Below are 27,079 nucleotides of genomic sequence, written 5' to 3'. Positions count from 1 at the left end.
AATAGGCAGGCCTCCAGATGGCTGCTTGGACAGTACGTCAGTTATCGTTGAACAAACCATTTCAGATGCAGCAGGTTTAGCTAGCTAGCATTGCTAACGTTACATTAGCACCAAAGACAGGCTGAGAGACTATGATTCCGTAATGATTTGCCTGTAAATTTCATAACAAATAATAAACCATACCCTAGACCCCACCACTCAGCCCATACCCCACCACTCAGCCCATACCCCACCACTCAGCCCATACCCCACCACTCAGCCCATACCCCACCACTCAGCCCATAACCCACCACTCAGCTCAAAGCCCATACCCCACCACTCAGCCCATACCCGAGACCCCACCACTCAGCCCATACCCTAGACCCCACCACCACTTACCCAGGATGAAGTTGTACTGTGCCAGCTGTGCGTTGCGTATCTTCTTGTTCAGGGTGCAGCTGGCATCACAGTCTACGTCTGTCATCAGACCTCCACGGTGGAAATCATCACGGATCTTCTGAGCATAGTCATCCAGTGTGGGTCCTACAGGTACCACCATCACCTGACGAGGAGACAGCCACAGCGGCCTGGGGAGGGTATTGACATCTTATTACAGAGTTAAGAGGTTAAAACTCTAACAGCTGCTTTGGATCCGGTACCAGCTCCTGAGATTTGTTTTGGGGCAACCAACTAATTTTCTTTTCAAGTGACAATTAAATTTGAAAGCTACAGCCGTCGTCGTTTTGGAAATCAAACTCCAATCTTACTGATGGAAATGTCATAAGAATGTTTCTCCTGTAAAATCCTGCATAAAGCTGAACTGGGCGAAACAAAAGGCTGTACTTGCATACGCCCTAAGAATCTTCTCTTGAAAAACATTACGGCTGTTTGTCCCTCTTGAGCCACCGTAGCAACATACACACTATCACTTCCTCAAAATAAGTTGAATTCATCTAAGATAAAGCAAGTAATCTGTAATTAATTTTTACATTCTTGCAGAGGTCTTAGTCACTTCAAAGAATCCCATCTGTAGTTCCCACTAGGAGTAGAATTCGGCTGCCGAACTTTGACTTACCGTAAGAAGAAAATGTTTGCGCACGAAAATAAAATCCCGCCGAAGACCAAAACGAACAAAAAAGATCACAGGTGTGTGAATTGTTGGTTCGACTGGAACGCATACAGTAACCTTAGGGGGGAAAGTATTCCTGTATGACGAAAAATGACATTGCACTTCTGAAACGGCTGTGTTCCTATGGGAGTGTTTATGGCATATATATGTTTAGAGCCGCAGGTAAAAGATCTAACCTAAAAGTCTGACAGGAGTGAACATATTAATATTACCAGCTACAGTAGATTAGATATTAGTAGAGACAGTATTACCAGCTACAGTAGATTAGATATTAGTAGAGACAGTATTACCAGCTACAGTAGATTAGATATTAGTAGAAACAGTATTACCAGCTACAGTAGATTAGATAGTAGAAACAGTATTACTAGCTACAGTAGATTAGATATTAGTAGAGACAGTATTACCAGCTACAGTAGATTAGATAGTAGAGACAGTATTACCAGCTACAGTAGATTAGATAGTAGAGACAGTATTACCAGCTACAGTAGATTAGATATAGTAGAGACAGTATTACCAGCTACAGTAGATTAGATAGTAGAGAGACAGTATTACCAGCTACAGTAGATTAGATAGTAGTAGAGACAGTAGCTACAGTAGATTAGACAGTATTACCAGCTACAGTAGATTAGATATTAGTAAGAGACAGTAGTAGAGACAGTATTACCAGCTACAGTAGATTAGATAGTAGTAGAGACAGTATTACCAGCTACAGTAGATTAGATAGTAGTAGAGACAGTATTACCAGCTACAGTAGATTAGATATTAGTAGAGACAGTATTACCAGCTACAGTAGATTAGATATTAGTAGAGACAGTATTACCAGCTACAGTAGATTAGATAGTAGTAGAGACAGTATTACCAGCTACAGTAGATTAGATATTAGTAGAGACAGTATTACCAGCTACAGTAGATTAGATAGTAGTAGAGACAGTATTACCAGCTACAGTAGATTAGATAGTAGTAGAGACAGTATTACCAGCTACAGTAGATTAGATAGTAGTAGAGACAGTATTACCAGCTACAGTAGATTAGATAGTAGTAGAGACAGTATTACCAGCTACAGTAGATTAGATATTAGTAGAGACAGTATTACCAGCTACAGTAGATTAGATATTAGTAGAGACAGTATTACCAGCTACAGTAGATTATATTAGTAGAGACAGCTACTACAGTAGATTAGATATTAGTAGAGACAGTATTACCAGCTACAGTAGATTAGATATTAGTAGAGACAGTATTACCAGCTACAGTAGATTAGATATTTAGTAGAGACAGTATTACCAGCTACAGTAGATTAGATAGTAGTAGAGACAGTATTACCAGCTACAGTTAGAGATTAGATATTACCAGCTACAGTAGTAGAGACAGTATTACCAGCTACAGTAGATTAGATAGTAGTAGAGACAGTATTACCAGCTACAGTAGATTAGATATTAGTAGAGACAGTATTACCAGCTACTAGTAGATTAGATAGTAGTAGAGACAGTATTACCAGCTACAGTAGATTAGATTACCAGCTACAGTAGTAGAGACAGTATTACCAGCTACAGTAGATTAGATAGTAGTAGAGACAGTATTACCAGCTACAGTAGATTAGATATAGTAGAGACAGTATTATTACCAGCTACAGTAGATTAGATAGTAGAGACAGTATTACCAGCTACAGTAGATTAGATAGTAGTAGAGACAGTATTACCAGCTACAGTAGATTGGATATTAGTAGAGACAGTATTACCAGCTACAGTAGAGACAGTATTACCAGCTACAGTAGATTAGATAGTAGTAGAGACAGTATTACCAGCTACAGTAGATTAGATATTAGTAGAGACAGTATTACCAGCTACAGTAGATTAGAGAGTAGTAGTATCAGTACTAATATAGCCCCTCACCATTTCCCTCCGTAGTTCTCAGTGAGGATAGCGATCATCCTCTCTACTGATCCCAGGATGGCTCTGTGGATGATGACTGGCCTCTGCTTATCGTCTCCATCATGGCTACACACACACACACACACACACACACACACACACACACACACACACACACACACACACACACACACACACACACACACATTTCCATCAGACACATCTAGCATAAAAATAAGTCTTCAAAATAGTTCCACACAGTGACCCTGTTCTCCCCATTTCTTGCCAGTTGACAAACCAACTACAGAAGACCATTAGAAAAAATGTGACCAATCACGATGCTGCTCTGTCAACAAACTCCTGTCTAGCAACCAATCGCAAACTGTGTTACAGAGATGTCAGAGGAAGTGTTACCTGACAAAGGTGAGGTTGAAGCGGATTGGTAGCTGGAAGTCCAGCTGGATGGTGGCACACTGATGGTATCGACCAATAGCATCCTTGATCTGGATGTCAATCTACAGCCGGGTACAACACACAGCATGGTGTCACTACCGCTTGGCGTATAAGTAATGTTTCCATTCCTCCATGATGAGTTAGATGAGACACCATATTCCCTTTTGATCCTTATAAAGTTCAATACAACATGACAACATTGGTCGGTCTTACCTTCGGTCCGTAGAAGGCCCCGTCTCCAGGGTTGAGGACCCACTTCTCGCCAAACTCATTCAGACTGTTCTCCAGTTGCTGCAATCACACAGAAGAGAACAGAGTTGGGAGGTTTGCTAAATGACCAACTTACATTTGTCATTTAGCAGAGACTCTTATCCATAACAACCACATATCACCAGTATATAACCATATATAACAGTATACGCTTAACGTTACATTAACCCTTCATAAACAACTCAGTACATCACTGGGGCTGAGCTCCCTGACATCCAGCCCTATTTATCAGAGGGTGGTGAGGACAACCCAGGATATCACTGGGGCTGAGCTCCCTGACATCCAGCCCTATTTATCAGAGGGTGGTGAGGACAACCCAGGATATCACTGGGGCTGAGCTCCCTGACATCCAGCCCTATTTATCAGAGGGTGGTGAGGACAACCCAGGATATCACTGGGGCTGAGCTCCCTGACATCCAGCCCTATTTATCAGAGGGTGGTGAGGACAACCCAGGATATCACTGGGGCTGAGCTCCCTGACATCCAGCCCTATTTATCAGAGGGTGGTGAGGACAACCCAGGATATCACTGGGGCTGAGCTCCCTGACATCCAGCCCTATTTATCAGAGGGTGGTGAGGACAACCCAGGATATCACTGGGGCTGAGCTCCCTGACATCCAGCCCTCTTTATCAGGCGGTGTGAAAGGAAGACTACCAACAACCAGGGCATAAACTTCTCTCTGCTTCCGCACGGCAAGCGGTACTAATGCATCAAGTCTGACACCAACAGGCTCCTGAACAGTTCCTATCCCCAAGCCATAAGACTTAAATAGCTACACTGACTATATGATTTGACTTTTGTATTGGATTCTTATTTTTGCACTCTATGCACGCAGACAGGGCCCTACACGCCGTCACGGTACTGACCCTGTATATAAGACACCCTCACTGTAAATTGCGTTTATTTTCAGCAAACTTATTAACATGGGTAAATATTTGTATGAACATAACAAGATTCAATAACAGACAAACTGAACAAGTTCCACAGACATGTGACTAACAAATGGAATAATGTGTCCCTGAATAAAAGGAGTGGTCAAAAGTAACAGTCAGCATCTGGTGTGGCCACCAGCTGCATTAAAAACTGCAGTGCATCTCCTCATCTTGGACTGCACCAGATTTACCAGTTCTTGCTGTGAGATGTTACCCCACTCTTCTACCAAGGCACCTGCAAGATCCCGGACATTTCTGGGGGGGGGGGGGCCTGGCCCTCAACCTCTGATCCAACAGGTCCCAGACGTGGGTCCAGGCTTTTTGATGGCCATGGCAGAACACTGACATTCCTGTCTTGCAGGAAATCACACACAGAATGAGCAGTATGCTGGAGGGTCATGCAGGAAGGGTACCACATGAAGGAGAAGGATCTCTTTCCTGTAACGCACAGCGTGGAGATTGGCAGCAATGACAACAAGCTCAGTCCGATGATGATGTGACACACCGCCCCAGACCATGACGGACCCTCCACCTCGTTCCCGCTGCAGAGTACAGGCCTCGGTGTAACGCTCATTCCTTCGACGAAAAACATGAATCCGACCATCACCCCTGGTGAGACAAAACCGTGATTCATCAGTGAAGAGCACTTTTTGCCAGTCCTGTCTTGTTGTTGCCGGTGATGTCTGTTGAGGACGTGCCTTACAACAAGCCAACAACCCCTCAGTCCAGCCTCTCTCAGCCTATTCAGGACAGTCTGAGCACTGATGGAGGGATTGTGCGTTCCTGGTGTAACTCGGGCAGTTGTTGTTGCCATCCTGTACCTGTCCCGCAGGTGTGATGTTTGGATGTACCGATCCTGTGCAGGTGTTGTTACACGTGGTCTGCCACTGCGAGGATGATCAGCTGTGCGTCCTGTCTCCCTGTAGAACTGTCTTAGTCGTCTCAGTACGGACATTGACATTTATTGCCCTGGCCACATCTGAAGTCCTCATGCCTCCTTGCAGCATGCCTAAGGCATGTTCACGCAGATGAGCAGGGACCCTGGGCATCTTTCTTCTGGTGTTTTTCAGTCAGGACACAAAAGAAGCCTACTAAGTTTTCATAACTGTGACCTTAATTGCCTACCGTCTGTAAGCTGTTAGTGTCTTAACCTCTCTAGGGTAAGGGGCAGCATTCGGAATTTTGGATGAAAAGCATGCCCAAATTAAACCGCCTGCTACTCGCGCCCCGAAGATATGAAATGCATATAACTGGTAGATCTTGATAGAAAACACTAAAGTTTCCAAAACTGTTAAAATAGTGTCTGAGTATAACAGAACTGATTTAGCAGGCGAAAACCTGAGAAAAATCCATTCAGGAAGTAGTTGTATTTTTGGTTTTGTAGTTCTATTCAATGCCATTACAGTATCCATTGACTTAGGACTCCATTTGCAGTTCCTATGCCTTCCACTAGATGTCAACAGTCTTTAGAAATTGTTTCAGGCTTGTATTCTTATGAATGAGGGAGTAAGACCAGTCTGAATGTGTGGACCCTGACTTGTCAGAGCTTTTCCAAATCCAGACCTCCATGGGTTGATAAATTTGATTTCCATTGATAATTTGTGTGATTTTGTTGTTGTCAGCACATTCAACTAACTAAAGAAAAAATTACTTAACCTTGTGACTAGGGGGCAGTATTTCCATTTTTGGAAAAATAACATTCCTGTAGTAAACAGGATATTTTGTCAGGATAAGATGATAGAATATGCATATAATTGACAGCTTAGGATAGAAAACACTAAAGTTTCCAAAACTGTAAAAATATTGTCTGTGAGTATAACAGAACTGATGTTGCAGGCGAAAGCCTGAGAAAAATCCAATCCGGAAGTGCCTCATGTTTTGAAACCTCTGTGTTCCAATGCGTCCATATTGATCAGTGAATGGGCTATCAACCAGATTACTTTTTCTACGTATTCCCCAAGGTGTCTACAGCATTGTGACGTAGTTTTACGCATTTATGTTGAAGAATACCGTAAGCGGCTACATTGCGCAACTGGTCACCTGATGGCTCCCAGAGTGATTCTCGCGTAAAATACAGAGGTAGCCATTATTCCAATCGGTCCTACTGAAAAAAAAAACAATTGTCCCGGTGGATATTGAATAGATATTTGAAAAACACCTTGAGGATTGATTATAAACAGCGTTTGCCATGTTTCCGTCGATATTATGGAGCTAATTTTGAATATTTTTCAGTGTTTTCGTGACTGCAATTTCCGGGCGATTTCTCAGCCAATCGTGAAGAACAAACGGAGCTAATTCGCTTACAAAAATAATATTTTGGGAAAAAATGAATATTGGCTATCTAACTGGGAGTCTCATGAGTGAAAACATCCGAAGCTCATCAAAGGTAAACAATTTAATTTGACTGCTTTTCTGATTTCCGTGACCAGGTTAGCTGCTGCTAGCTGGACAAAATGCTATGCTAGGCTATCGATAAACTTACACAAATGCTTGTCTTGCTTTGGCTGTAAAGCATATTTTGAAAATCTCAGATGACAGGTTGATTAACAAAGGGCTAAGCTGTGTCTCAATATATTTCACTTGTGATTTTCATGAATATGAATATTTTCTAGGATTATTTCTGTATATATTTATCTGACCCTGTATATAGTATGGTATTAACCTGACCCTGTGTATAGTATGGTATTAACTGACCCTGTATATAGTGTGGTACTAACTGACCCTGTATATAGTATGGTACTAACTGACCCTGTATATAGTATGGTACTAACTGACCCTGTATATAGTATGGTACTAACTGACCCTGTATATAGTATGGTATTAACTGACCCTGTATATAGTATGGTATTAACTGACCCTGTATATAGTATGGTATTAACTGACCCTGTATATAGTATGGTATTAACTGACCCTGTATATAGTATGGGATTAACTGACCCTGTATATAGTATGGGATTAACCGACCCTGTATATAGTATGGGATTAACCGACCCTGTATATAGTATGGGATTAACCGACCCTGTATATAGTGTGGTATGAACCGACCCTGTATATAGTGTGGTACTAACTGACCCTGTATATAGTATGGTATTAACTGACCCTGTATATAGTATGGTATTAACTGACCCTGTATATAGTATGGTATTAACTGACCCTGTATATAGTATGGTACTAACTGACCCTGTATATAGTATGGTACTAACTAACCCTGTATATAGTATGGTATTAACTGACCCTGTATATAGTATGGTATTAACTGACCCTGTATATAGTATGGTACTAACTGACCCTGTATATAGTATGGTATTAACTGACCCTGTATATAGTATGGTATTAACTGACCCTGTGTATAGTATGGTATTAACTGACCCTGTATATAGTATGGTACTAACTGACCCTGTATATAGTATGGTATTAACTGACCCTGTATATAGTATGGTACTAACTGACCCTGTATATAGTATGGTATTAACTGACCCTGTATATAGTATGGTATTAACTGACCCTGTATATAGTATGGTACTAACTGACCCTGTATATAGTATGGTATTAACTGACCCTGTATATAGTATGGTATTAACTGACCCTGTATATAGTATGGTATTAACTGACCCTGTATATAGTATGGTATTAACTGACCCTGTATATAGTATGGTATTAACTGACCCTGTATATAGTATGGTATTAACTGACCCTGTATATAGTATGGTATTAACTGACCCTGTATATAGTATGGTATTAACTGACCCTGTATATAGTATGTTATTAACTGACCCTGTATATAGTATGTTATTAACTGACCCTGTATATAGTGTGGTATTAACTGACCCTGTATATAGTGTGGTATTAACTGACCCTGTATATAGTGTGGTATTAACTGACCCTGTATATAGTGTGGTATTAACTGACCCTGTATATAGTGTGGTATTAACTGACCCTGTATATAGTATGTTATTAACTGACCCTGTATATAGTATGTTATTAACTGACCCTGTATATAGTATGGTATTAACTGACCCTGTATATAGTATGGTATTAACTGACCCTGTATATAGTATGGTATTAACTGACCCTGTATATAGTATGGTATTAACTGACCCTGTATATAGTGTAGTATTAACTGACCCTGTATATAGTGTGGTATTAACTGACCCTGTATATAGTATGGTATTAACTGACCCTGTATATAGTATGATTTTAACTGACCCTGTATATAGTATTGGATTAACTGACCCTGTATATAGTATGGTATTAACTGACCCTGTATATAGTATGGTATTAACTGACCCTGTATATAGTATGGTACTAACTGACCCTGTATATAGTATGGTGCTAACTGACCCTGTATATAGTATGGTATTAACTGACCCTGTATATAGTATGGTGCTAACTGACCCTGTATATAGTATGGTATTAACTGACCCTGTATATAGTATGGTACTAACTGACCCTGTATATAGTATGGTACTAACTGACCCTGTATATAGTATGGTGCTAACTGACCCTGTATATAGTATGGTATTAACTGACCCTGTATATAGTATGGTGCTAACCGACCCTGTATATAGTGTGGTACTAACTGACCCTGTATATAGTGTGGTGCTAACTGACCCTGTATATAGTATGGTGCTAACTGACCCTGTATATATGGTATTAACTGACCCTATATATAGTATGGTATTAACTGACCCTGTATATAGTATGGTACTAACTGACCCTGTATATAGTATGGTGCTAACTGACCCTGTATATATGGTATTAACTGACCCTATATATAGTATGGTATTAACTGACCCTGTATATAGTATGGTACTAACTGACCCTGTATATAGTATGGTACTAACTAACCCTGTATATAGTATGGTATTAACTGACCCTGTATATAGTATGGGATTAACTGACCCTGTATATAGTATGGGATTAACTGACCCTGTATATAGTATGGTATTAACTGACCCTGTATATAGTGTGGTATTAACTGACCCTGTATATAGTATGGTACTAACTGACCCTGTATATAGTATGGTATTAACTGACCCTGTATATAGTATGGTATTAACTGACCCTGTGTATAGTATGGTATTAACTGACCCTGTATATAGTATGGTACTAACTGACCCTGTATATAGTATGGTATTAACTGACCCTGTATATAGTATGGTACTAACTGACCCTGTATATAGTATGGTACTAACTGACCCTGTATATAGTATGGTACTAACTGACCCTGTATATAGTATGGTATTAACTGACCCTGTATATAGTATGGTATTAACTGACCCTGTATATAGTATGGTATTAACTGACCCTGTATATAGTATGGTATTAACTGACCCTGTATATAGTATGGTATTAACTGACCCTGTATATAGTATGGTATTAACTGACCCTGTATATAGTATGGTATTAACTGACCCTGTATATAGTATGGTATTAACTGACCCTGTATATAGTATGTTATTAACTGACCCTGTATATAGTATGTTATTAACTGACCCTGTATATAGTATGTTATTAACTGACCCTGTATATAGTGTGGTATTAACTGACCCTGTATATAGTGTGGTATTAACTGACCCTGTATATAGTGTGGTATTAACTGACCCTGTATATAGTATGGTATTAACTGACCCTGTATATAGTATGTTATTAACTGACCCTGTATATAGTATGTTATTAACTGACCCTGTATATAGTATGGTATTAACTGACCCTGTATATAGTATGGTATTAACTGACCCTGTATATAGTATGGTATTAACTGACCCTGTATATAGTATGGTATTAACTGACCCTGTATATAGTGTAGTATTAACTGACCCTGTATATAGTGTGGTATTAACTGACCCTGTATATAGTATGGTATTAACTGACCCTGTATATAGTATGATTTTAACTGACCCTGTATATAGTATGGTATTAACTGACCCTGTATATAGTATGGTACTAACTGACCCTGTATATAGTATGGTATTAACTAACCCTGTATATAGTATGGTATTAACTGACCCTGTATATAGTATGGTATTAACTGACCCTGTATATAGTATGGTATTAACTGACCCTGTATATAGTATGGTATTAACTGACCCTGTATATCACATATGTCAGAGTCAAGGCCCGCGGGCCACATCCGGCCCGCGAGAAGGTTTTTTACGGCCCCTGGGATGATCTTGATTTATTATTAGAACCGGCCCGCAGACCGCAGCAAGCCGGCAGCCCGCAGATCTTTTACACGCACCAATACTACATTTCCCACAATGCAACGGTGACGCACCGAGCAGTAGGCTGCTTCATTTCAATATTTATTGGCACAGCAGTTGTCAGCATCACAGTAAAATTAACTTTCAGATACCCATCAAAAATGGCAAACGGAAGGTGGACACTGAGAACCGGGGTTTCAAACAAGGTGGGAGTCGGAGTATTTGTTCACGGAGGTAGCTGGAAAACCTGTGTGTCTTCTGTGTGGAGAAAGTGTGGCGGTACTGAAAGAGTATAATCTGAGACGACATTATGAAACGAAACACGCGGACAAAAACAAGAATATGGACATGGAACAAAGGCTACAAAAGGCAGAGGAATTAAAACGAGGCCTCAAATCTCGACAGGCTCTGTTCAAAAAAGCCAAATCACAAGGCCAGGCTGCTGTCAAGGCCAGTTTTATTTTGGCAGAAGAGATCGCTAAATCAGCCCGGCCATTTACGGAGGGGATTTCATCAAAAACTGCATGATTAAAGTTTGTGACGAAGTTTGCCCAGAAAAAGGCAACTCTTTTTAAATGTGAGTCTGAGCAGAAACACCATTGCCGAGAGAGTAGACCAGTTGTCCATCAATCTAAAAGAGCAGCTTGTGAAAAAGGGAAAAGATTTCATTGCATATTCCTTGGCTGTGGATGAGAGCACCGACATTTCTGACATTGCCCAGTTGTCAATTTTCATCCGCGGAGTGGACTCCAGCCTAAGCGTGACAGAGGAGTTTTTGGCTTTACGTCCTATGCATGGCACAACTACGGGGCATGATTTGTATGAAGAGGTGTCAAGATGTGTAAATGAGATGGAGCTGCCTTGGGAAAAACTCGTGGGTTTGACAACCGACGGAGCACCTGCGATGTGTGGACACAGGAGCGGACTGGTGGCGAAGATACGGGAAAAGATGCAAGAGGAAAACGCGACAGGTGAGCTGACAGCTTATCATTGTATCATACACCAGGAAGCGTTGTGCGGTAAAGCCTTGAAAATGGAGCATGTAATGAGCATCATCACGCGCACAGTTAACTTTATCAGAGCCAAAGGTTTGAATCACCGCCAGTTCAAGGCATTTCTGACGGAGTTAGAAACGGAGCATGGTGATTTGCCTTATCACACAGAGGTGCGATGGCTAAGCCAGGGAAAGGTGCTTCAAAGATGTTTCGAGCTTCGTGAGGAGATTTGTCTGTTCTTGGACAGCAAAGGGAAAGACACAACACAACTCCGAGACGAAATGTTTCTGTGTGAAATGGCTTTTCTGTGTGACATTACGAGTCATCTGAATGCAATGAACTTGCAGCTGCAGGGTCGGGATCGTGTCATCTCTGATATGTACAGTACAGTGAAGGCATTTAAAACCAAACTGACTCTGTGGGAGACGCAGATGCGGAAAGAAAATTTGAGCCACTTTCCCAGCTGCCAGACCATGAAAGAGAAGCTCTCTACCAGTGCGTTCCCGAGCGCACAGTTGGCTGATAAAATAGGTATGCTTGCCGCTGACTTTCGACGCCGATTTGCTGACTTTGAAGCACAAAAAAGCAGGTTGGAACTGCTCGGTAACCCATTTGCTGTTGACGTGGAAAGCTCACCACCAAACCTCCAAATGGAGTTGATTGACCTCAATGCAATGATGCACTGAGGGCAAAATATGCGGCAGTGGGTGCTGCGGAGTTCGCCCGTTTCCTCCCCGACACAATGCCCCAGCTGCGCATCCAGGCTGCTCAAACGTTGTCTATGTTTGGCAGCACATACCTGTGTGAACAACTGTTTTCTTTGATGAACAAAACATCACACAGAAGTCGACTTACTGCTGAACACCTCCACTCAATTCTGAGGATTTCCTCAGCTCAGAGCCTTACCCCGAACATTGATGAACTTGTGGAAAAGATGGGACACCACCAAGTATCACCCTCAACCTCAAACAAGTGAACATTACTGTGCAATCACATATTTAGAGTTTTTACTCAGTTCAAGTTTAAAAGTTAAAGTTTAATATTTGTTTTCACTGCATGTTACTTCTCCTTAAACAAAGTGTTGTTTTTGATTAATAGATTTTTGCACTTTATTTTATTGTATTTCAATCCAATTATATTTTAAAAATATTTCAGTTGAGTGGATGATAGAAAATTGCTATTATTGTTTTTTCTTTGAAGTAAATTTAGCCCACTTTTGCTAAAATAGAAAATATAGGCTACTGATGGTGCCTTGAATACCGGTTTCTTTCATTTAATGTTCATGTTATGGGGATTTTTATATAAAGGAAATTTGTCTTTTGTGTCTGTTGAAAATTAAAGATTACTGACAGAGCCATAAGAAAATATTGCTTTATTTATCTGATCATATTGGAATATATTTGTTAGGTTTTCAGTAGGTTCAATTAGGTTCACTAGACTATATGCGTCATTTAAAAATTTTTCAATGAACATTCGAACAGTCCGGCCCTCGGCTTGTAGCTAAATTTTTTATTTGGCCCTCCGTCCATTTGACTTTGACACCCCTGCTGTATATAGTATGGTACTAACTGACCCTGTATATAGTATGGTATTAACTGACCCTGTATATAGTATGGTATTAACTGACCCTGTATATAGTATGGTATTAACTGACCCTGTATATAGTATGGTATTAACTGACCCTGTATATAGTATGGTATTAACTGACCCTGTATATAGTATGGTATTAACTGACCCTGTATATAGTATGGTATTAACTGACCCTGTATATAGTATGGTACTAACTGACCCTGTATATAGTATGGTATTAACTGACCCTGTATATAGTATGGTATTAACTGACCCTGTATATAGTATGGTACTAACTGACCCTGTATATAGTATGGTATTAACTGACCCTGTATATAGTATGGTATTAACTTGTATTCTTGCTTACTTTAAGTTATTTTTATATCTTGTGTGTTTTTGTTCTCCCTTGTTATTTGTAGTATTAATTACATTGTCATCGATTACAACCTTGTTTGGTTCGAGCTGTAAGTGGCATTTCACTGTACATGGGCCTGTGACATTGAAACTTAGACTTTATAAAGGGTTTATAACGTTACCTTCTCAGCCTGATCCCAGACCGCAGGCTCTCCCAGGAACTTCTCAGGCCGGGTGGACAGGTTGAGTTTGAAGGAGAAACCAAAACAGTCGTAGACTGTACGCAGGAAGTCCAGACAACCCTTAATCTCCGCCTCAATCTGGAGGTTGAGGAAAAGACAAAACCACACAATTTTCCTTCAGCCTTAGTCAAGGCTTCATGGTGTCTAAAATAGTGTGACAGCTGACATGGTCCACTGGAAGATTATCCCAGGAGGTGAACTCGCTAACTGACCCATGCCGTGTGGCGCTACATGGAGAAGAGGAGTGTGCCTGACCCGCAGTGACCCGCAGGAGGGTTAAGGTCAGTCTGTCTGCTCCACAAGTGATTTGGGGGGGGGGGGATGTTTTACGATGTATCAAACTCCCTTCGCCTACCTGGCCCAGTCCCCCATAATGCTTACCTGGCCCAGTCCCCCATAATGCTTACCTGGCCCAGTCCCCCCATAATGCTTACCTGGCCCAGTCCCCCCATAATGCTTACCTGGCCCAGTCCCCCCATAATGCTTACCTGGCCCAGTCCCCCATAATGCTTACCTGGCCCAGTCCCCCATAATGCTTACCTGGCCCAGTCCCCCATAATGCTTACCTGGCCCAGTCCCCCCATAATGCTTACCTGGCCCAGTCCCCCATAATACTTACCTGGCCCAGTCCCCCATAATGCTTACCTGGCCCAGTCCCCCATAATGCTTACCTGGCCCAGTCCCCCCATAATGCTTACCTGGCCCAGTCCCCCATAATGCTTACCTGGCCCAGTCCCCCATAATGCTTACCTGGCCCGGTCCCCCATAATGCTTACCTGGCCCGGTCCCCCATAATGCTTACCTGGCCCGGTCCCCCATAATGCTTACCTGGCCCGGTCCCCCATAATGCTTACCTTGCCCGGTCCCCCATAATGCTTACCTGGCCCGGTCCCCCCATAATGCTTACCTGGCCCGGTCCCCCATAATGCTTACCTGGCCCGGTCCCCCATAATGCTTACCTGGCCCGGTCCCCCCATAAGTGCTTACCTGGCCCGGTCCCCCCATAATGCTTACCTGGCCCGGTCCCCCATAATGCTTACCTGGCCCGGTCCCCATAATGCCTTACCTGGCCCGGTCCCCATAATGCCTACCTGGCCCGGTCCCCATAATGCCTACCTGGCCCAGTCCCCCATAATGCCTACCTGGCCCAGTCCCCCATAATGCTTACCTGGCCCAGTCCCCCATAATGCTTACCTGGCCCAGTCCCCCATAATGCTTACCTGGCCCAGTCCCCCCATAATGCTTACCTGGCCCCGTCCCCCCATAATGCTTACCTGGCCCAGTCCCCCCATAATGCTTACCTGGCCCGGTCCCCCATAATGCTTACCTGGCCCGGTCCCCCCTATAATGCTTACCTGGCCCGGTCCCCCCCATAATGCTTACCTGGCCCGGTCCCCCCCATAATGCTTACCTGGCCCGGTCCCCCCCCCATAATGCTTACCTGGCCCGGTCCCCCCCATAATGCTTACCTGGCCCGGTCCCCCCATAATGCTTACCTGGCCCGGTCCCCCATAATGCTTACCTGGCCCGGTCCCCCATAATGCTTACCTGGCCCGGTCCCCCCATAATGCTTACCTGGCCCGGCCCCCCCCATAATGCTTACCTGGCCCGGTCCCCCCCATAATGCTTACCTGGCCCGGTCCCCCCCATAATGCTTACCTGGCCCGGTCCCCCCCATAATGCTTACCTGGCCCGGTCCCCCCCATAATGCTTACCTGGCCCGGTCCCCCCCATAATGCTTACCTGGCCCGGTCCCCCCCATAATGCTTCACCTGGCCTGTCCCCCCATAATGCTTACCTGGCCCGGTCCCCCCCATAATGCTTACCTGGCCCGGTCCCCCCCATAATGCTTACCTGGCCCGGTCCCCCCCATAATGCTTACCTGGCCCGGTCCCCCCATAATGCTTACCTGGCCCGGTCCCCCCATAATGCTTACCTGGCCCGGTCCCCATAATGCTTACCTGGCCCGGTCCCCATAATGCTTACCTGGCCCGGTCCCCATAATGCTTACCTGGCCCGGTCCCCATAATGCTTACCTGGCCCGGTCCCCATAATGCCTACCTGGCCCAGTCCCCATAATGCCTACCTGGCCCAGTCCCCATAATGCCTACCTGGCCCAGTCCCCATAATGCCTACCTGGCCCAGTCCCCATAATGCTTACCTGGCCCGGTCCCCATAATGCTTACCTGGCCCAGTCCCCATAATGCCTACCTGGCCCAGTCCCCATAATGCCTACCTGGCCCAGTCCCCATAATGCCTACCTGGCCCAGTCCCCATAATGCCTACCTGGCCCGGTCCCCATAATGCCTACCTGGCCCGGTCCCCATAATGCCTACCTGGCCCAGTCCCCATAATGCCTACCTGGCCCAGTCCCCATAATGCCTACCTGGCCCAGTCCCCATAATGCCTACCTGGCCCAGTCCCCATAATGCCTACCTGGCCCAGTCCCCATAATGCCTACCTGGCCCAGTCTCCATAATGCCTACCTGGCCCAGTCCCCATAATGCCTACCTGGCCCAGTCCCCATAATGCCTAGCTGGCCCAGTCCCCATAATGCTTACCTGGTCCATGGTGCAGAAGATGTGGGCATCGTCCTGCTGGAAGCGTCGTACACGGGTCAGCCCAGTCAGAGCGCCAGACAGCTCGTTACGATGCAGCACGCCGAAGTCAGCCATTCGCAGAGGCAGCTCCCTCCAGGACCGCGGTCGGTGGTCAAACATCAGACTAGAAATGGGGAGGGGAGAAGAGTCACCGTGAGAGAAAGAGACAGGGTGAACCTGAACCAAACTGTGCTGGCGCTTATTCTTCTTCTAAATAGATTGGTAACCAGGGTAATTATGGGTAACCAGGCCAGCTCAGTACAGCATAACTCACCAGTAGCTCAGTAGTATGAAAAGCCCTAAAGCGGTACTCACCAATGTCCCGGGCAGTTCATAGGTTTGAGGGCGAACACCTCCTTCTCCACTTCGAAGGAGAACATGTTGTCACTGTAGTGCTGCCAGTGGCCTGATGTCTGCCACAGCTTACTGTTATAGATGTTAGGGGTTACCACCTCCTGGAAGCCTCGCTTACGGTACTCGCACTAGAGACAGAGACACGACATGTCTCAATGCATGTGGACACCTGCTAGTCCAACATCTTATTACAAAATCAAGGACATTAATATGGAGTTGGTCCCCCCATTGCTGCTATAACAGCCTCCACTCTTCTGGGAAGTCATTAATATGGAGTTGGTCCCCCCATTGCTGCTATAACAGCCTCCACTCTTCTGGGAAGTCATTAATATGGAGGTGGTCCCCCCCTTTGCTGCTATAACAGCCTCCACTCTTCTGCTAAGTCATTAATATGGAGTTGGTCCCCCTTTGCTGCTATAACAGCCTCCACTCTTCTGCTAAGTCATTAATATGGAGTTGGTCCCCCTTTGCTGCTATAACAGCCTCCACTCTTCTGGGAAGTCATTAATATAGAGTTGGTCCCCCCTTTGCTGCTATAACAGCCTCCACTCTTCTGGGAAGGCTTTCCAGTAGATGTTGGAACATTGCTGCTATAACAGCCTCCACTCTTCTGGGAAGGCTTTCCACTAGATGTTGGAACATTGCTGCTATAACAGCCTCCACTCTTCTGGGAAGGCTTTCCAGTAGATGTTGGAACATTGCTGCTATAACAGCCTCCACTCTTCTGGGAAGGCTTTCCAGTAGATGTTGGAACATTGCTGCTATAACAGCCTCCACTCTTCTGGGAAGGCTTTCCACTAGATGTTGGAACATTGCTGCTATAACAGCCTCCACTCTTCTGGGAAGGCTTTCCACTAGATGTTGGAACATTGCTGCGGGACTTGCTTCCATTCAGCCACAACAGTATTAGTGAGGTCGGGCACTGATGTTGGGCGATTAGTCCTGGCTAACAGTCGGCGTTCCAATTCATCCCAAAGGTGTTCGATAGGGTTGAGGTCAGGGTTGTGTGGGCCAGTTAAGTTCTGCCACACTGTTCAACCAACCATTTCTGTATGGACTTCAATTTGTGCATGGGGGCGTTGTCATTCTGAATCAGGAAAGTGCCTTCACCAAATTATTGCCACAAAGTTTGCAGAATCATCTAGAATATCATTGTATTCTGTAGCGTTAAGATTTTCCTTCACTGGAACTAAGGGGCCTGAACCATAAACTGCCCCAGACCACCACAGTGCTTGTTATTTTGGCACGGAACGGCGGACTATTCTCCACGTTCAGAAAGGGCCAGTCTGGATTAATAAGTTAAATAGCCCTGGTCCAAAGGTACTGCATCTGGCCACCACCAGTTAAATAGCCCCGGTCCAAAGGTACTGCATCTGGCCACCAGTTAAATAGCCCCGGTCCAAAGGTACTGCATCTGGCCACCAGTTAAATAGCCCTGGTCCAAAGGTACTGCATCTGGCCACCAGTTAAATAGCCCTGGTCCAAAGGTACTGCATCTGGCCACCACCAGTTAAATAGCCCTGGTCCAAAGGTACTGCATCTGGCCACCACCAGTTAAATAGCCCCGGTCCAAAGGTACTGCATCTGGCCACCAGTTAAATAGCCCTGGTCCAAAGGTACTGCATCTGGCCACCAGTTAAATAGCCCTGGTCCAAAGGTACTGCATCTGGCCACCACCAGTTAAATAGCCCTGGTCCAAAGGTACTGCATCTGGCCACCACCAGTTAAATAGCCCTGGTCCAAAGGTACTGCATCTGGCCACCACCAGTTAAATAGCCCTGGTCCAAAGGTACTGCATCTGGCCACCACCAGTTAAATAGCCCTGGTCCAAAGGTACTGCATCTGGCCACCACCAGTTAAATAGCCCCGGTCCAAAGGTACTGCATCTGGCCACCAGTTAAATAGCCCCGGTCCAAAGGTACTGCATCTGGCCACCAGTTAAATAGCCCTGGTCCAAAGGTACTGCATCTGGCCACCACCAGTTAAATAGCCCCGGTCCAAAGGTACTGCATCTGGCCACCACCAGTTAAATAGCCCCGGTCCAAAGGTACTGCATCTGGCCACCACCAGTTAAATAGCCCTGGTCCAAAGGTACTGCATCTGGCCACCACCAGTTAAATAGCCCTGGTCCAAAGGTACTGCATCTGGCCACCACCAGTTAAATAGCCCTGGTCCAAAGGTACTGCATCTGGCCACCAGTTAAATAGCCCCGGTCCAAAGGTACTGCATCTGGCCACCAGTTAAATAGCCCCGGTCCAAAAGGTACTGCATCTGGCCACCAGTTAAATAGCCCTGGTCCAAAGGTACTGCATCTGGCCACCACCAGTTAAATAGCCCTGGTCCAAAGGTACTGCATCTGGCCACCAGTTAAATAGCCCCGGTCCAAAGGTACTGCATCTGGCCACCAGTTAAATAGCCCCGGTTCAAAGGTACTGCATCTGGCCACCAGTTAAATAGCCCTGGTCCAAAGGTACTGCATCTGGCCACCAGTTAAATAGCCCTGGTCCAAAGGTACTGCATCTGGCCACCAGTTAAATAGCCCTGGTCCAAAGGTACTGCATCTGGCCACCAGTTAAATAGCCCCGGTCCAAAGGTACTGCATCTGGCCACCAGTTAAATAGCCCCGGTTCAAAGGTACTGCATCTGGCCACCAGTTAAATAGCCCTGGTCCAAAGGTACTGCATCTGGCCACCAGTTAAATAGCCCTGGTCCAAAGGTACTGCATCTGGCCACCAGTTAAATAGCCCTGGTCCAAAGGTACTGCATCTGGCCACCAGTTAAATAGCCCTGGTCCAAAGGTACTGCATCTGGCCACCAGTTAAATAGCCCTGGTCCAAAGGTACTGCATCTGGCCACCAGTTAAATAGCCCTGGTCCAAAGGTACTGCATCTGGCCACCAGTTAAATAGCCCTGGTCCAAAGGTACTGCATCTGGCCACCAGTTAAATAGCCCTGGTCCAAAGGTACTGCATCTGGCCACCACCAGTTAAATAGCCCTGGTCCAAAGGTACTGCATCTGGCCACCACCAGTTAAATAGCCCCGGTCCAAAGGTACTGCATCTGGCCACCACCAGTTAAATAGCCCTGGTCCAAAGGTACTGCATCTGGCCACCACCAGTTAAATAGCCCTGGTCCAAAGGTACTGCATCTGGCCACCAGTTAAATAGCCCTGGTCCAAAGGTACTGCATCTGGCCACCACCAGTTAAATAGCCCTGGTCCAAAGGTACTGCATCTGGCCACCAGTTAAATAGCCCCGGTCCAAAGGTACTGCATCTGGCCACCACCAGTTAAATAGCCCTGGTCCAAAGGTACTGCATCTGGCCACCACCAGTTAAATAGCCCTGGTCCAAAGGTACTGCATCTGGCCACCAGTTAAATAGCCCTGGTTCAAAGGTACTGCATCTGGCCACCAGTTAAATAGCCCTGGTCCAAAGGTACTGCATCTGGCCACCACCAGTTAAATAGCCCTGGTCCAAAGGTACTGCATCTGGCCACCACCAGTTAAATAGCCCTGGTCCAAAGGTACTGCATCTGGCCACCAGTTAAATAGCCCTGGTCCAAAGGTACTGCATCTGGCCACCACCAGTTAAATAGCCCTGGTCCAAAGGTACTGCATCTGGCCACCACCAGTTAAATAGCCCTGGTCCAAAGGTACTGCATCTGGCCACCACCAGTTAAATAGCCCTGGTCCAAAGGTACTGCATCTGGCCACCAGTTAAATAGCCCTGGTCCAAAGGTACTGCATCTGGCCACCACCAGTTAAATAGCCCTGGTCCAAAGGTACTGCATCTGGCCACCAGTTAAATAGCCCCGGTCCAAAGGTACTGCATCTGGCCACCACCAGTTAAATAGCCCTGGTCCAAAGGTACTGCATCTGGCCACCACCAGTTAAATAGCCCTGGTCCAAAGGTACTGCATCTGGCCACCAGTTAAATAGCCCTGGTTCAAAGGTACTGCATCTGGCCACCAGTTAAATAGCCCTGGTCCAAAGGTACTGCATCTGGCCACCACCAGTTAAATAGCCCTGGTCCAAAGGTACTGCATCTGGCCACCACCAGTTAAATAGCCCTGGTCCAAAGGTACTGCATCTGGCCACCAGTTAAATAGCCCTGGTCCAAAGGTACTGCATCTGGCCACCACCAGTTAAATAGCCCTGGTCCAAAGGTACTGCATCTGGCCACCACCAGTTAAATAGCCCTGGTCCAAAGGTACTGCATCTGGCCACCACCAGTTAAATAGCCCTGGTCCAAAGGTACTGCATCTGGCCACCACCAGTTAAATAGCCCCGGTCCAAAGGTACTGCATCTGGCCACCACCAGTTAAATAGCCCCGGTCCAAAGGTACTGCATCTGGCCACCAGTTAAATAGCCCTGGTCCAAAGGTACTGCATCTGGCCACCACCAGTTAAATAGCCCTGGTCCAAAGGTACTGCATCTGGCCACCACCAGTTAAATAGCCCTGGTTCAAAGGTACTGCATCTGGCCACCACCAGTTAAATAGCCCTGGTTCAAAGGTACTGCATCTGGCCACCACCAGTTAAATAGCCCTGGTCCAAAGGTACTGCATCTGGCCACCACCAGTTAAATAGCCCTGGTCCAAAGGTACTGCATCTGGCCACCAGTTAAATAGCCCTGGTTCAAAGGTACTGTTACCACCGCCTGGAAGCCTCACAGTTCTCTATAGGGTTAGATATATACTGTACCTAACCCATAGGGAGAGATAACGTACCTATAGAGATAATTACAGCGCTCACTCTAGGGCTATCAGACATAGAACAGACAAAGTTCCCATTCTACAGGGGCTGCCCATCTTATCGCAATGACTACTCACCCTGATAAAGTCCACCAGACTGTTGTAGATGTAGGATCCTTTAGGCAGGAAGAAACAACTGCCTGGAGACAGATCATGGAAGAAGAACAGATCCTGTTCCTGTAGCAGAGAGTTGAATGATCAGTGTTACCCTACAGCAGATACTAACCAGGAGGACATCTGCACCACGTCACTGATCAGTTCCCCCCTACCCCTCTAAAGACACAGAGGACCCAGTAATGTTATTACCTGGTACTCCCTGTATATAGCCACGTTATTACCTGGTACTCCCTGTATATAGCCACGTTATTACCTGGTACTCCCTGTATATAGCCACGTTATTACCTGGTACTCCCTGTATATAGCCACGTTATTACCTGGTACTCCCTGTATATAGCCACGTTATTACCTGGTACTCCCTGTATATAGCCACGTTATTACCTGGTACTCCCTTGTATATAGCCACGTTATTACCTGGTACTCCCTGTATATAGCCACGTTATTACCTGGTACTCCCTGTATATAGCCACGTTATTACCTGGTACTCCCTGTATATAGCCACGTTATTACCTGGTACTCCCTGTATATAGCCACGTTATTACCTGGTACTCCCTGTATATAGCCACGTTATTACCTGGTACTCCCTGTATATAGCCACGTTATTACCTGATACTCCCTATATATAGCCATGTTATTACCTCCCTGTATATAACCATGTTATTACCTGGTACTCCCTGTATATAACCATGTTATTACCTGATACTCCCTATATATAGCCATGTTATTACCTCCCTGTATATAACCATGTTATTACCTGGTACTCCCTATATATAGCCACGTTATTACCTGGTACTCCCTGTATATAGCCACGTTATTACCTGGTACTCCCTGTATATAGCCACGTTATTACCTGATACTCCCTATATATAGCCATGTTATTACCTCCCTGTATATAACCATGTTATTACCTGGTACTCCCTGTATATAACCATGTTATTACCTGGTACTTCCTGTATATAGCCATATTATTGTTACTAATTGTGCATTCATTCCTTGTGTTATCATCTTTATTACATTCTTCTCTCTGCATTGTTGGGAAGGGTCTGTAAGTAAGCATTTCACTGTTCATCTCCACCCGTTGTTTATAAAGCATTTGACAAATACCATTTGAGTGATTTGAATAACAGTCCCGTACCCGTCCCAGTTTGCGGTGGTCCCTGTTCTTGGCCTCCTCCTGGAAGCGTTCCCACTCCTTTAGCATCTTAGGATCAGGGAAGGAGATGCCGTAGATCCTCTGAAGAGTCTCCATGTCAGCCTTGCCCTCCCAGTAGGTAGAGGAGTTCTGGAGGTTAGAGAAGCAGACTAGAAGAGTTTAAAACACACTCCATGTCAGCCTTGCCCTCCCAGTAGGTAGAGGAGTTCTGGAGGTTAGAGAAGCAGACTAGAAGAGTTTAAAACACACTCCATGTCAGCCTTGCCCTCCCAGTAGGTAGAGGAGTTCTGGAGGTTAGAGAAGCAGACTAGAAGAGTTTAAAACACACTCCATGTCAGCCTTGCCCTCCCAGTAGGTAGAGGAGTTCTGGAGGTTAGAGAAGCAGACTAGAAGAGTTTAAAACACACTCCATGTCAGCCTTGCCCTCCCAGTAGGTAGAGGAGTTCTGGAGGTTAGAGAAGCAGACTAGAAGAGTTTAAAAACACACTCCATGTCAGCCTTGCCCTCCCAGTAGGTAGAGGAGTTCTGGAGGTTAGAGAAGCAGACTAGAAGAGTTTAAAACACACTCCATGTCAGCCTTGCCCTCCCAGTAGGTAGAGGAGTTCTGGAGGTTAGAGAAGCAGACTAGAAGAGTATAAAACACGTTCCATGTCAGCCTTGCCCTCCCAGTAGGTAGAGATTATGTGCACAATTTGGTTTTAAGGAACTTAAAAGCTGTAAAAACAATCAACATATTTCTGCTAGTATTTCAGTTCATCTTGGATGAAAGTTAAATACTAACCACGTTTCCATCCACAGTTTTTATGTAAGTCATACCGAATAAATACAACTAAATTGATGGAAAAAGGATATTTGTTTGTTTAACAACCTGTTGAATTTCGGTTTTCATTTTTGGAAAAATAACGTTCCCAAAGTAAACAGACTATTTCTCAGGACCAGATGCTAGAATATGCATATAATTGACAGCTTAGGATAGAAAACACTAAAGTTTCCAAAACTGTAAAAATATTGTCTGTGAGTATAACTGATATTGCAGGCGAAAGCCTGAGAAAAATCCAAACAGGAAGTGACTCTTATTTAGAAGGCTCTGCGTTCCTATGCGTCCCTATTGAGCAGCGAATGAGATATCAACCAGATGTCTTTTTCTATGGCTTCCCTAATGTGTCTAGTGTCACAATACATAGTTTCAGGCTTTTATTTTGAAAAAATGAGCCTGAACGTCAACATTGCGTCAGTGGTCAGCTGGAGTCTCTCAGAGTGTTTTGTGCGTAAGGGACAAATGCGGCCATTTTTTCTCTTTATCCTACTAAGTAGCCACGAGTCCCGGTGGATATATTATCAAATAGATATTTGAAAAACACCTTGAGGATTGATTATAAACAACGTTTGCCATGTTTCTGTCGATATTATGGAGCTAATTTCGGCGTTGTCGTGACCGTTATTTCGGCTACAAAAATAATATTTTTGGGAAAAAAGGAACATTTGCTATCTAACTGGGAGTCTCGAGTGAAAACATCCGAAGCTCATCAAAGGTAAACGATTTAATTTGATTGCTTTTCTGATTTTCGTGATCAAGTTGCCTGCTGCTAGCTAGGCATAATGCTATGCTAGACTATAAAACGTACAAAAAAGCTTGTCTTTAATATTTATGTCCGTTGCGTTATGCTAATTAGTGTCAGTTGAGGATTACGCTCCCGGATCCGGGATGGTAGTAACAAGAGGTTAATAAGGGATCTTTTAGTGTCTAAAATGAATTCTGGGAGAAATGGCGGTAGAAACACAGTAAACTTGATGGCATGGTGCTCCACTACAACTAGGGAAACCATACAGTTTAAATCTGGCTGAAGGAAACCTGAACTTCAAAAGGTGATATCAACTGAGCCTGGGAGACCACAACAAACAGGAAATGGAATAAAACACGTCAAGGTATCCAGTCTAAGATCAGCATATCAAGGTATCCAGTCTAAGATCAGCATATCAAGGTATCCAGTCTAAGATCAGCATATCAAGGTATCCAGTCTAAGATCAGCATATCAAGGTATCCAGTCTAAGATCAGCATATCAAGGTATCCAGTCTAAGATCAGCATATCAAGGTATCCAGTCTAAGATCAGCATATCAGGGTATCCAGTCTAAGATCAGCATATCAAGGTATCCAGTCTAAGATCAGCATATCAAGGTATCCAGTCTAAGATCAGCATATCAAGGTATCCAGTCTAAGATCAGCATATCAAGGTATCCAGTCTAAGATCAGCATATCAGGGTATCCAGTCTAAGATCAGCATATCAGGGTATCCAGTCTAAGATCAGCATATCAGGGTATCCAGTCTAAGATCAGCATATCAAGGTATCCAGTCTAAGATCAGCATATCAAGGTATCCAGTCTAAGATCAGCATATCAAGGTATCCAGTCTAAGATCAGCATATCAAGGTATCCAGTCTAAGATCAGCATATCAAGGTATCCAGTCTAAGATCAGCATATCAAGGTATCCAGTCTAAGATCAGCATATCAAGGTATCCAGTCTAAGATCAGCATATCAGGGTATCCAGTCTAAGATCAGCATATCAAGGTATCCAGTCTAAGATCAGCATATCAAGGTATCCAGTCTAAGATCAGCATATCAAGGTATCCAGTCTAAGATCAGCATATCAAGGTATCCAGTCTAAGATCAGCATATCAAGGTATCCAGTCTAAGATCAGCATATACCAGGCATCTTTTTCAGCACTCTCATAACTGGGAAAGGAGACGATTCAGGTTATTGTAAAACAGGATATGTTTATATGAGACAACATCAAGACCGAATACTTGAATCCCGAATAATACCGGGATGTTGGAGTGTAAATGTGGTCATGGAAACCTTAGAGTGGTAGGACATGTAAAACTGGGACGACTTCAGAGAACCATCAAGATAATTAAAGATCCTTCAAAAGAAACTAAATAGAAGAATCAAATCAAATCAAATCAAATATTTATATAAATCAGATATCTCAAAGTGCTGTACAGAAACCCAGCCTAAAACCCCAAACAGCAAACAATGCAGGTGTAAAAGCACGGTGTAAAAGAATGAAAACATAGCGGAGACAAAAACAGAAGCTTTACCTTGTGGATCTTCAGGGCCTTGATCTTTCCAGTGTGTCGGACATGGGGTCCTCGGCACAGGTCAATGAGCGGACCACACCTAGTCAGCACAGACAGGATAAATAATAAATAATAATAAATACACAGGGAATCTGGATCGGCCCAAACACCCATTCCAGAATGACCGGGTCGGGATGCAGCTCACCTGTACACAGTAGTGGTTGGGGTGGTCACCTTCTCATTCAGGATACGGCACTTAAATTTGTTGTACTGCAGAGCAGAGAGATGTTCAGATCAGTCGTGGAACAGCAGAAATACATCACACTACATATGACAGAGACCAGACATGAAGAGAAAGGACAGAGAGAGAGAGACCAAGAGAACAGACAGAATATTGCAAAGCAAAATTATTTATTACAATGTATATTATATATAGTGTTGCTTTGGCAATATTGATAATGTTTTTCATGCCAATAAAGCAGCTTGAATTTCAATTTGAGACAGGGAGAGACAGTAACATGGCACTACCATACAGGTTCTCAAATTACAATTCCACTGGATTGTCCAATTATAGTGAATGAACTACAGGACAAAATACAAACCCTTCAACACAAAAAGGCCTGTGATGTTTACTGTATCCTGAATGAAATATACAGACAAATTTCTATTGGCTATACTAAAAAACTAACATCATCCTTCACTCTGACATCTTCCCCAATATTTGGAACCAAGGACTGATCACCCCAATCCACAAAAGTGGAGACAAATTTGACCCCAATAATTACTGTGGGATATGCATCAACAGCAACCTTGGGAAAATCCTCTGCATTAACATTAACAACAGACTCGTACATTTCCTCAGTGAACACAATGTACTGAACAAATATTATATATATATATATATTTTTTTACCAAATTACCATACGACAGACCACGTATTCACCTTGCACACCCTAATTGACAAACAAACAAACCAAAACAAAGGCAACGTCTTCTCATGCGTTGTTCAATTCAAAAAAGCTTGACTC

At 44.3% G+C, this 27,079-nt stretch overlaps 1 protein-coding gene and 2 long non-coding RNA genes across 3 annotated transcripts in view; 1 reads left to right on the top strand and 2 right to left on the bottom strand.

Moving 5' to 3' along the window:
* LOC118380140 (threonine--tRNA ligase 1, cytoplasmic-like) overlaps positions 1-27,079 on the bottom strand; it is a 53,092-nt gene that overhangs the window by 8,409 nt on the left and 17,604 nt on the right. Inside the window, exons 7-17 of the mRNA XM_052460798.1 lie at positions 26,257-26,321; positions 26,073-26,151; positions 22,954-23,100; positions 21,780-21,878; positions 16,911-17,077; positions 16,557-16,719; positions 13,936-14,073; positions 3,643-3,720; positions 3,391-3,491; positions 2,998-3,102; positions 379-566 (exon numbers count right to left, since the gene is read on the bottom strand). Coding sequence (XP_052316758.1) covers positions 379-566; positions 2,998-3,102; positions 3,391-3,491; positions 3,643-3,720; positions 13,936-14,073; positions 16,557-16,719; positions 16,911-17,077; positions 21,780-21,878; positions 22,954-23,100; positions 26,073-26,151; positions 26,257-26,321 — 1,330 coding nt within the window. The remainder of the gene's footprint in view (positions 1-378; positions 567-2,997; positions 3,103-3,390; positions 3,492-3,642; positions 3,721-13,935; positions 14,074-16,556; positions 16,720-16,910; positions 17,078-21,779; positions 21,879-22,953; positions 23,101-26,072; positions 26,152-26,256; positions 26,322-27,079) is intronic.
* LOC127907092 (uncharacterized) lies at positions 15,871-16,540 on the bottom strand. The gene is made up of 3 exons (XR_008063183.1): positions 16,332-16,540; positions 16,182-16,281; positions 15,871-16,131 (listed from the first exon to the last, which is right to left on the bottom strand). It is a non-coding gene; the product is annotated as an uncharacterized LOC127907092 (long non-coding RNA).
* Positions 17,338-21,964, top strand: LOC127907093 (uncharacterized). Its single transcript, XR_008063184.1, has 4 exons — positions 17,338-18,269; positions 19,543-19,583; positions 20,044-20,128; positions 21,551-21,964. It is a non-coding gene; the product is annotated as an uncharacterized LOC127907093 (long non-coding RNA).

Source organism: Oncorhynchus keta, chromosome 14 (genome assembly GCF_023373465.1).
Source record: "Oncorhynchus keta strain PuntledgeMale-10-30-2019 chromosome 14, Oket_V2, whole genome shotgun sequence".
Taxonomy (NCBI): Eukaryota; Metazoa; Chordata; class Actinopteri; order Salmoniformes; family Salmonidae; genus Oncorhynchus; species Oncorhynchus keta.
The sequence above is the reverse complement of the archived record's forward strand: the minus strand, read 5'-3'. Positions and strand labels throughout refer to the sequence as shown.